General features: G+C 38.1%; 1 protein-coding gene across 3 annotated transcripts; it reads left to right on the forward strand.

The window, feature by feature from the left end:
- The first annotated feature begins 372 nt into the window (after positions 1 to 372).
- CLDN12 (claudin 12) lies at positions 373 to 11637 on the forward strand. Of its 3 annotated transcripts, XM_047831118.1 has the most exons (5): positions 373 to 616; positions 1924 to 2013; positions 8279 to 8741; positions 10933 to 10965; positions 11285 to 11637. In XM_047831118.1, exons 3-4 carry the CDS (start codon positions 8312 to 8314, stop codon positions 10947 to 10949), a joined length of 447 nt encoding a protein of 148 aa, XP_047687074.1. In that variant the 5' UTR covers positions 373 to 616; positions 1924 to 2013; positions 8279 to 8311; the 3' UTR covers positions 10950 to 10965; positions 11285 to 11637. The 3 variants fall into 3 exon arrangements, with proteins under 3 accessions (XP_047687074.1, XP_047687069.1, XP_047687061.1); XM_047831113.1 differs by having other exon boundaries at positions 374 to 616; positions 10933 to 11635; XM_047831105.1 differs by having other exon boundaries at positions 378 to 616; positions 8279 to 11635.
- Positions 11638 to 11934: the final 297 nt, after the last annotated feature.

An 11934-nucleotide genomic window follows, 5' to 3' on the forward strand; every position in this document is an offset into this window, starting at 1 on the left:
TCATAGTGATCACATACATATAAGTGGAGAGAAGATAAATGTGGCAAATGTTGATAATTGTTGAATCTAGAGCGTAAGTGTATGGGTGTTCATTGTACCATTCAAATTCTCTATCTTTGAAAATATTCCAAATCAATTTGAGCTGTTTTCCTTTTTGTGACTCCATAAATGTTTTATGAAAAAATGTATGTAAGGATTTTTGCTAACAAATCTTAAGCGGAGATCACATTTAGTAGTAAATATTTACTTGAGCACCCAACTCAAAAGTATTTTTACTTCTGTTTCGTTTAACTTTTTTTTTTTTTTTTTAAACAGCTGTAACTGAAACCTGGACGGAACTGAAGGTGCAAGGGGAATAATGTGGCTGGAGGTTGGGGAGATCGGCGAGAGGTGGTCGCAGGATGTTGCCTGCGGCCGGCGTCCCCGTGGTTTCTGGGAATTGTAGTCTCTCAGTCATTCAGGGCATTCCTGATTAGGGTCTCGGGAGAACCTGACTAAGCTCCCAGAAGCCTCCGGTGCGGCTCGCCGGGGACGCACTTCCTGGGACGCCGCGAGGGAGACGCTCTAAGAAGCTCCTCAGTGTCGGCGAGTGAAATGTCTTGGATGTGAGAAACAGGTAGGTGTGGTCAAGAATCCGGGTCTTTTGCATGAATAGTGGAGGATTTTGTGTAAAATAGCTAAGTGGAAGGGAATCAGGAACCCCGAAAACTGTTGACCACATCTGTGGACGTCAAGAATCTGGGTCCTTTGCATAAATAGTGGAGGATTTTGTGTAAAATAGCTAAGTCGAAGAGAATCAGGGACCCTGAAAACTGTTGACCACATCTGTGGACGTGAAAATTGAGTGAGGAGGTATTTTATAAGGCTTTAAAAAATTATTTTGTACAGAGGAGTATGGAAATGTCGAGGTGTCTTGCCGCAGCAGCCAAGGGCTTGGGCTTGGCTAGCGGGGTGTGAGGTGTGGAGCTGGAAGTTGCTATTTTTGAATCACCAGCTGGTTGTGTAATGATGACCTGCTCTTGGTTCAGACCCACTCAGTGTTCCAGGGATGGGCTTGTTCACAGTCACTGTTGCGGTCTCTTTCCATTGGCTCTAACCAGGAGAGCTTTTTTTCCCCCTTCTTTTGCTCTCTTTCTTTCTGCTAGCTCTGATGCTTCTAAGGACAGGGCTTGAAGGAAAGGAGAAGGAGTGCGGGTTTTTCTGGAAGCTTGGTTTACTCTGAAGCCCAAGTTGTGTGTAATAACGCCTTGGAGGGGGCTCGTCACCACGTTAGAGGAAGGCCAGATTTGGTGACCCCACTTAAAATGAAAAGTCAGGGATCCTGGTGTGTGTCTTTAATTGTAAATCAATTTACCTTAATTTGGAGTGAGGAATTCTATGATATTAACTCAAGAAACATACATTTAGAAAAGAAAAATTACAGTTTGATTGAAATCTCTTCTGTGCAGACTGTTGAGGACAACATTCTATATAATAATAATAGGGCTAGTGATAAATGCCTTATCCAGGAAGTTCTGAAGCTTTTACAAGTTTGTATCCTGTCCTACCTATTGTGATAAATTGAAAAGGAAGTTGTTGATGCTTAAAATAGATCTATGGTAACATACTTAAGTGGCAGGTAGAGCCATTGGTGGAATTGTAAATTAGTTGCAAAGTTTAGGGTGCACAATGCAGATCAACTTTTGTTCAGCCTAGTTTTGTTATCAGTATTCTTTTAAAAGGTACAAAAGAAACAAATTTCTTTTACTTTCAAGACAACTAACTGCACAGTGTTTCCTTGGCTCTCCTTATTCGTAATCATCAGAAGGATCTAAAAAATCCGTTATATATGTGTGTGTGTACGTTATATGTGTGTGTGTATACATATACACATAATTTAGAGAAGTATCATGTTAATTTGGGACATTTTCCCTATTTCTTTAGGCCCAGATCATCTCTACTGTCTATTCAGATGTGCATATATTTCTTCTAAGTTGATTAAAGTTGTTTTAGAGCTGTCAAGTACTTCAAAGAGTAAGTACATTCTTTGATTTTACTCCTTTTCCTTTTTCCACCATATATGAGATGTCATGTTTTTCTCTTGTTCAGCAAAATAAAGTTATAAGATAGATCTCCCTTGTGAGTGCAATGATTGACCTACAGTTTCTAAAATAACTCAAATTACTGGTAGAAGGGACTGCTAGTGTTACCATCAAGAATTAATGTAGCTGCTGTTACACATGTGTTCTCATATAGCTATTCCTGGGATTATCCCTGAAAAAAATTACGTAGCGATGGGTCTGTGAATTCCTAAAGCTGTTACCCATTATTCCTGCCTTAGACTTCTTTGAACACTATTCAAAACCATAGATATCTTTTTGAAAATATTTTTATTTGAAATGATACATTTGATCACCTTTAACTGCGTACCAAATTTTATCCATCTACTTCTCTGAAAGTCACCATGGAACAGATAGATGACAAATGTGAAGTGCTTGTTTTGAAACAGAGACTTCATTTGATGTGCTCAGTAACTACTCTAAAGAGAATGCTCTGTTATTATTGTTTTATGGCTGTAACCATGTGTGATTGTTTGCTAAGATCCGGAAGAAAAGTGTGTTCCTAGCTAAAGAAAATAAATAAGCCTACTAGTAATCATTATAAACTTAAATTTCTGACCATACTCTGTTTTACAAAGGGTTTTACTGTTCATGGTCTTACAGCTACCTTGGATGGCATTTTATAGGTGAGATATTTGAGTTCAGAGGACATAGATGACTTGCCCAGGTTGTGACTGGCATTTGGGTCTTCGGTTGCTGGGACTGTAATACCAGGTTGCCTCTTCGATGGAAACAAAAAGCCCAGACACCTGTATATTTGACCTAGCTGGTATTCAGGAGTGCTACTTAGATTTGTTAGTGTGTTTTTAACCTTACATACTTTCTACAGTCCCTAATAAGGGATTTTCATGTGACAAAAAGGTGTTTATCTTTTTTTTTTTCTCCATTGCTCTTTTAAAAAGAAAATCTAAATACAAATAAAATAGTTTTGCTTTAAAAATAGTTTTGCTTTGATGAACATTAATTTGATATATTAACCACTCTTAATAAAGGAGTATATCCACTAGTAACATACCTATTAAGTAGAAAACACCAGGTTCAACACTGTCGTAATTGATTGATCCATTGACCACTATGGAAGTTAACTAGTGTTGCCAAACTTAGATATTTATTTATAGAAGAATAGTCTCTATGTAAATACTTGGGAATGGCCTCATTTATCTTGGGAAGTTTTTAGGGCAAGAAAATGAACTTTGTTTTAAAAAAATAGGAGAGACTGGTCACGTAAGAGTGGAAAGCGGAGGCATGGTCTAGAAGCAACTTGGAGACTTCAAAACACAGGGTATGAATGAATGAATGAGTAAGTGAGTGAATGAATGAAAGAAACTGATAACAGAGCAAATTTGTGACCTTCTCCCTGGATCATGACTATACCCATGTGGACCTTACATTTATTTGTTTGTTTATTTCTTTAACAAATAATTGAGTGTCTTCTGTGTACCAGTGTGGGACAGAATAAAAGAGAAGGCACTCTGTCCTCCTGGAATTCAGTCTGGTAGGAAAGATAAATGTTGAAAGAGGAATTATAAGCATAATCACTGCTACCAAAGAAAAAGTACAAAGGTGCTTTCAGATCATATAACCAGGGCCGGTGGGGAGGTTAAGGATAGGAGAAGAGAAAACAGGTTTGGGGCCAGCCTCCTTGGAAATTAGAAAGATGAATACCTGTTAGGTAAGCAAAGAATAGAATGAAATTAAGAAAGTCCTAGAAGGAAAAATAGCATGAACTAAAGCCTTTAGCCAAATTTAAAAGTGCAAAATTTGGGGGTCAGTCAGTAAGTGTCCAACTTCAGCTCAGGTCATGATCTCATGGTTCGTGAGTTCGAGCCGCATGTTGGGCTCTGTGCTGACAGCTCAGAGCCTGGAGCCTGCTTCAGATTCTGTGTCCCCCTATATCTCTGCTCCTCCCCCACTCACACTCTGTCTCTCTCTCTCTCTCTCTCAAAAATAAATAAATAAATAAATAAATAAATAAATAAATAAATATGCAAAATTTGAAGAGTTAAAAGCAGTATGGCTACATAGTCTGTAGCATGTTAGATGGGAAGCTGATACAATAAGGATATTGAGGATTTGGCAGGAACCAGATGGTGGGATTTGAAACTTTGGAAAACATGGGAAAGTTTTGAAACTTAGAAACTGTATTCTGAGGGAAATAGGAAGCCATTGAATGTAAGAAATGTAGCAAGGGGCATCTGGCTGGCTCTGTCGGTGGAGCATGCAACTCTTAATCTCAAGGTTATGCATTTGAGCCTCATATTGAGTGTAGAGATTACTTAAAATCTTAAAAAAAAGTGAAATAATCAGATTTCTGTTTAATTATTTTGGATTAAGAATTAATTGGCATAGCACAAGAGTAGAGATCTTTCACCCTCTTAATATGAACAAATCCTAACCTGAGAGCATTATTTTCAGTTTTAAATCATTAAACATTCCTTTTCCTAACTATCCCTATTAAATGTTATTTCATCCCTCTAGTGAGATCTATGACATCAAATCATGCATATGTGGAGTTAAGAACAGGTCATAAAAAGTAAAGCAACCAAAGAAAGTTACAAAGAGCAAGGACATTAATTCCAGCACTGAGGTTGAAATTAGCTAAAGAATTGAGGTTAATAGTATTTCCCATGTGAAAAATGCCATTGCATTTTTTGTTGGCTGTGTAAATTAGGACTTCTACTCAATCTCTGGGGTCTGAGCTAAGAATGCTTCAGTAAAAGCAAGTTCAGGGGACTGATATAACATGTGTGTTGATTTGATGCAGTATAAATATTAACACACTTGATCCCAAAGTAAATATTGACCCACCTCTGTTCATTAGTGTCATTTGATAGTCTATAGTCTAAGAACTACAGAAATTTATTTATTAATATTAAAGTCATTCATTCTGATATCGTTTCTTACTCCCTTTGTATTGTAGGAATTAGTGGCACAAGACAGCTTGATTGGAGAAATCTCAATTATATTGATACTCCAAGTTTTTGACGCCTATCTCTGAAAGCAAGAGGGAATTTGTGATTGGGTTAGGATGCTGAGCGCGTTGCCTAAAGGAGTTTTGAGGCTTTGAGAGAAACAGAAGGAACCTTTTTTCTTGAGTCTTCACAACTTTAATCAAATCATCATTCTCTTTCATTGCTCAGTCTTTTTCTAACGCTGGATGATACATTTTTATGAACAGGTACCTTACTGGTTCACTTTCCTTAATATCTAACAATATCAGTTGATAGGTAGTAATCATATAATTGATTGTTAGCATTTTGAGTTCTCATAAAGCAGCATATTCTTTCTCTCAGTCTGATTGTTAACACATTGGAGCAAGGTCCAGATCTTAGTGGCCTCAGTGTCAATCTAGGGTATTTTGCTTGTGCTAAATACTGAGTTGAATAAATCAATTCATTGAATGAATTATTACTTATAATAACTACTTCCTTGTCCAGTTCTACATTACCAGTAGCCTAATAGTGCCCAATAGTGCCCAGGCGCCCCATAGGCCCACTATTAGTATAGTGGAATACTTATTTATTCCAGTATTGCCAGAATGACTTATGTGCCAGGTACTGTGCAAGTTGGTAACAGCATGTGGGGGAGACAGGTAAATGAACGAAAATCAACAAGAAGCTGAAATTTGGAGCGTGACATCATTAGCAGCCTTTTCCAGTATAAACATCCTCAAACCTGCACCACAGTTTCCATTGCTGGAACAAGGTGGTTGGTTGCTAAAATTAAGCAAGACAGTGTTTCCCCCCAATTTGAATGAAAAATATAAATTCAGACTATAATTCCTTTGTTTTTTTCATCTGTTACATATTCATAAACAATTTCTACTTCTGGTAATCTTGACAGAAGGCAACATAATAAACAAGTAGTAAACTAATATTAATGGAGAAACTCAGAACTAATTATGTTTAGCTTGAAGACTTTGAAAAATGATTCACTTGTGCTTACACTTTGATTTTATATTGTACAGTTATATAGGTATGTATACATACCTATATGTTTTCTGCTAGTAAAGTTATTCCTAGTTTATGTGATTATATTAATATGCAAATATGTTTCCTAAAGAACATTATGCCTTCCCATTCAAACACATGTGATCAAGTCCTAACCCAGTTTAGCATTTTGATCTTCTTTCTGGCCCCTGAACTCCTGGGAATGCTACTCCACCATCGCAGCAGATAATATTTGACTCTGCAAAGGATGATGGGTACTCTGAACACATACATACAGTATGTATCATGAAGATGCCCCTTCATCATTATCTGACTAAAAGAAGTAAATGTGCTGCCTTATTAGTCTGTTGTGTTGCCTCATTGGGGGTATGATAGAAGGCAGAGAAAATACATTTGAGTGGTTTGGAAAGTGAGTTTCAGACTCTTAAAGCTGAATAAGATACTGGTTCTTGTACTTTGTCATATACAGAGAAAGAACACAGCCATTTATTTATTTATTTATTTATTTATTTAAATTGTTTTTACATTTATTTATTTTTGAGAGAGAGAAACAGAGAATGAGCAGGGGAGGGGCAGAGAGAGAATCAGAAGCAGGCCACAGGCTCCAAGCTGTCAGCACAGAGCCTGATGCAGGGCTTGAACCCACGAACCGTGAGATCATGACCTGAGCTGAAGTCGGACGCTCAACTGACTGAGCCACCTAGGCACCCCAAGAACACACACAGCCCTTTAATTTGCAATGAGAGAAAGGCCTGGCTACTTTTTTTTTTTTTCCTTTTCTTACAATAGCATTGGTAGAGATATATAGGTTCTCATAACTTCAAGAATCTTTGCATTCATCTTATATGAGCACTAATTGTATAATAACCAATAACCACTACTGTAATAACCTGAAAAGCATGCAAGTCAGCTTGAGTCGGCCGGGAAGTAGTTGAGCAGACTAATTTCAGGGGTCTTTGTTCTCTTCTTTTCATTTGACTAACTCATTGGAGAGGAGTTCGTTTAGATTTTGTAATTATCAGTGTGGCTAGTATATAGGAATGAGATGTTAGATGTTGCTTTTTCTTTTTTTTTTTAATTTTTTTTTTTTTAACATTTATTTATTTCTGAGACAGAGAGAGAGACAGAGCATGAACGGGGGAGGGGCAGAGAGAGAGGGAGACACAGAATCGGAAGCAGGCTCCAGGCTCTGGGCTATCAGACCAGAGCCTGACGCAGGGCTCGAACTCACGGACCGCGAGATCGTGACCTGAGCTGAAGTCGGAGGCTTAACCGACTGAGCCACCCAGGCGCCCCATAGATGTTGCTTTTTCTTATGTAAAGTTTATTCAGCAAACATTCTTTAAACTGCTCTGTGTGCCAGGCACTGAGCTGGTCACTGAGTGCTAAGAAGTAGTTAACACTTGAATTGCTCTTACCAACATGCCAGACATGTTTTAAGTACTGGACATTATATTAACTCACTGAATACTTAAAAGAACTCTGCGAGGTAGGTACTATTATTTTTACAGATGAGGAAGATGAATTACAGAGAAGTTCTGTAGCTGACCCAAGGTCACTTGGTTAGTAAATGAGGAAGTGGGGATTAGAATGCTAGCAGTCTGGCTCAGAGTCCCTCCTCAGCCAGTCTGCTGTCTTGTAATGCTTCTTTCCCTACATCTTTGTCTTTTATGAGCTGCCTTCACCTCAGCCGCATGCTAGTTTCGTTTTACATTTCATGAGCATTGGAGGCTGAGTTTGTGTTTTTTTATAGTTGACAGTTATGAGTCCTCCAACCCAGTATATTTAAAGGCCGGACACATTAAAGTACTTCATATATATACGTTGAATGAGTGATTAGTGACAACTGAGAGACTTTAAGATGTGATGTTAAGAGAATTTGAAATTATTTTGATGGTTCTTCTGATTTGCAGAAAAATACTCATGTTCAATATTTCTTGAAACCCCAATATTTCTTGAAAATACTCATATTTGAAGAAAAGTACTCATGTTCAACAACTTCAGCTGCTACATGACCCAGGCAGTGGTAACTAAGCATATGTGAGTGTACCTGTGCTCTGAGGTCACATGCATATGTGTTTATATACATTCATATTATACATAGGAAACAGGGACAGAATTTCCCTCTTTGCATTGACATCACTAGTTGTGCTGCCAACCAGCACCACCCTTCCTGCTCTGCTCTCCTATTGTCCCCTCATGATTTGTCCTCTTGTGTGTCACCCCTAGTCTGACTGACAGTACTGCACAAGCCTGCCTGCCATGGGCTGTCGGGATGTCCATGCAGCCACAGTCCTCTCCTTCCTGTGTGGAATCGCCTCGGTAGCAGGCCTCTTTGCGGGGACTCTGCTTCCCAACTGGAGGAAATTACGACTGATCACATTCAACAGAAATGAGAAGAATCTGACTGTTTACACTGGCCTGTGGGTGAAGTGTGCCCGATATGATGGGAGCAGTGACTGCCTGATGTATGACACTACTTGGTACTCATCAGTTGACCAGCTGGACTTGCGGGTCCTCCAGTTTGCCCTGCCTCTCAGCATCCTGATTGCAATGGGTGCCCTGCTGCTCTGCCTGATTGGAATGTGTAACACGGCCTTCAGGTCCTCAGTGCCCAACATCAAACTGGCCAAGTGTCTGGTCAATAGTGCAGGCTGCCATCTGGTGGCTGGGCTGCTGTTCTTCCTGGCAGGTACTGTGAGCCTCTCCCCATCCATCTGGGTCATCTTTTATAACATTCATCTGAACAAGAAATTTGAGCCAGTCTTTACATTTGACTACGCAGTGTATGTCACTATGGCTAGTGCTGGGGGCCTGTTTATGACTTCCCTTTTACTGTTTATTTGGTACTGTGCATGCAAATCTTTGCCTTCTCCTTTCTGGCAACCACTGTATTCCCATCCTCCCAGTATGCATACTTACTCACAGCCCTATTCAGCACGCTCTCGCCTCTCTGCCATCGAAATTGACATTCCAGTAGTTTCACATACCACCTAATGGGGAAGTAGTTAGTTCTCAGAGAAAACTTGTAGCCTCACATTTCCCTTGTACAAGGAGCTGTTTTAGACCTATATACATTTTTCTTTGTTTCTGACCAATGAAGCCAAATTTGTATGTCCCAGTAGAATGAAGTGCTGCTAGTTTTATGAAAAGTACATTATTTCAAATGTGAATCATTCCTTTTATCTTGCTTCTTATGCTAGAAGGATTTTTAACCTCTATGTTGATATCTAATCAGTTATTCAAGTGGAAAGGACCTGTGTCTCAGTTGAGGTGATTTAGAACAACATGGTAAAGTAAAAAAATGATGGCTAAGACAGGCTGTTGTACATGATCTTTATGAGTATTTCAGAATGTGTATTGTCCTTTTTCCATAATACCTTAAACTGGGAAGAAGGGCAATTTCAAATATAAGAAATTTCTTTCAGGTAAGGGTAATGTTTTAACAGTAGTCAGTCTACCAGCTTAAGGCTGTAACTTTTCTTACCTTTCTCTCGGGGCTAATTGTATTGAATAGAGTTTGGTATTTTGAAGATTACTTTCTTTGTGAGTTCCTTATCTTCTACCTCATGGCAGTGTTTAAAAGTAAAATGCATTTTAAGTGATGGCACAGAGAATAAGTCTAACATTTTAAATAACTACTAGTATGGATAACATTTAACATAATTTTAAAAGTTAATGATTCTGTAAATTGTATTATTAGAGTTAAAATGGGGCCATGCGATGGATTGGTGCTTCCTCTCTGAGGCAGAAAAGCCTTATTTTTTTTCAGATAGCATCCACCAAGTAATACACCTGCACCTGTATAATCTCTTAGTGACAAAGAGAAAGAAAGAAAGAGGCCCAAGTGGTTGGTTCTCTTTTAGACAGTGGTAGGGGACGAGCATCTGTTCTTTGGCGACAATATCAGAGATTCACTCTGGTGACTGCCTTTTGAATGATGAGTGAAGTAAGTTATGGCTTCACCATGACCACATTCACTCTTGATTCAGTTCCTGCCCTTGTCACTGATTATTTCCTTGAGCGTATATCTTTGCTCAACACTTTAGTGGGTGCTATAGAGAATACATGAAAAGTATGAGATCAGGTCCCATCCACTAAGAAATTTTAATATAATAAAGAAAATCAAACTGTTAAACAACAGGGAACAGTCTGACTTTATTGGCAGCTGGTCTTAATTTCTCAGTCATTGATCCAGGAATATATTTCAACCAGCGACGTGGCTTTCTAGCAGACAGGCTTATTGTACAATACCAGCAATATTCTGGAACTTAGAAATTCAGTTCATTGGATCTTTTAGAGCACCTACCTTAGCCTAGACACTGTAATGACACTGTTGGATTCATGAGAATGGACAAAATTGGTAGAGAAATTAAATTGTTTCCTTCTCACCTCTGAGAGTATGATGATGTATTGAAGAGGGAGGAGTATTTAAAATCTTTCCTCTAAAGGGGTAATATTTAGGTACAACCATGTTAACACCAAGATGAATGCTTAGAAATTCAGGGAAATTGGGTCTTTACCCTTATGAATTTGAGCTGCTGACTTAATTGGTATAATTTGCTACACATTAGTACTATGTTCATAAGGATTTTGTTTTATTAACCATTACATATTTCACAAACAGCTAGTTGCATGGTAAACAGGTGGTTATTATGCCTCTTTGCAAATCTGGATATGATTCTGGTACTTCTGTGGATGTAAGTGGTTCTTCCCCACCCCCCCCCCCCACCCCCCGCAATTACAGCACTAGTTTATGTATATAGCAAATAAATCCAGTTGTAAACTTTTTAAATGCCATCAGTATAAAGCATGCAAAACTATGGTTTTTTTAGTTATAGCTTCTGATTACCTTCAGTTCCATTCCTTTTTACTCTTCGCAGATGTGGCTGAATCTTGATCACTCCAAAACAATGGCAAGTAGAATTTTGAGATTAATATTAATTTACTCCTGTGCTAATTAATATCAGTCCCCTCTCTCACTAAATTTGTCCAGAAGTGTCAAGAACTCTACCATCTTCCTGTTCTTTGTATAAACAATGTTAAAGAAAAGCAGATTCAACCATTAATACACTAGACATGTTTTAGTCCGTGCGATCATAAATATAAATGTGCAGCTTTTCCTGTAAGCATTTTTTGCAGTCTTTTCATAATCTGTAGACTCAAATTAGTATTTATTATGGATATACTAGGCAAAAGAAACAGCTGTTTCCCTTATTGTCTTTAATATTTCAGATTTGCTATCAATACCTATTCTTCAAAGCCATCAAAGGAAAGCAAGTATTTACATTTCTTTTTAGTAGTTTTTGAGTACTCATCAAGCTATCATTGTGATGGGGGATATGTTTTTTTGTTGTTGTTACAAGTTATTAATGTTAAGGGCCTTTTACAGAATCCAGCTTGGAAAACAACCTTAAATGTGATATGATGCACCAGATTTGGTTTATCCAGCCATGGGAGGAAAAAAAAAAGAACCACTCTTGAGTTTACTTTACTTGTAATTATACACTATAATAGATAATGTTTGTTGTAAACTGCAATGTAAAACCTCAGTGAAACTGCACTGTATTTCTTGATGTTTATTAAAAGATGTATTTTTACAAGTTTTTGTTTCCTTTTCCTCAATGCTTTAAGGGAAAATGTTTTGAGAAATGTTTCTCAAATATATATAAATTGGAAAAGATACAGCCCATTTAAAGCCCTATAGAATAGCAATTGGAAAGGAATTGGAAAACATGGATTTATTATTCCAGAAGCATCAAGACCCTTCACCCATTTTAAGAGTGGTCCTAGGAGTTCACTGGACTATTTCAACGTTCCACAAGAAAGCACTGAATGAAGTTAGTGTGCCAGATTTGCCTCATCAATGGAGTTTTCTCATGGTC

The sequence above is a fragment of the Prionailurus viverrinus genome, chromosome A2 (genome assembly GCF_022837055.1).
Source record: "Prionailurus viverrinus isolate Anna chromosome A2, UM_Priviv_1.0, whole genome shotgun sequence".
Taxonomy (NCBI): domain Eukaryota; kingdom Metazoa; phylum Chordata; class Mammalia; order Carnivora; family Felidae; genus Prionailurus; species Prionailurus viverrinus.

What these genes read in the sequence shown, in the direction of transcription:
- CLDN12 (XM_047831105.1), top strand. Translation starts at nt 8,312, where the DNA reads ATGGGCTGTCGGGATGTCCATGCAGCCACAGTCCTCTCCTTCCTGTGT.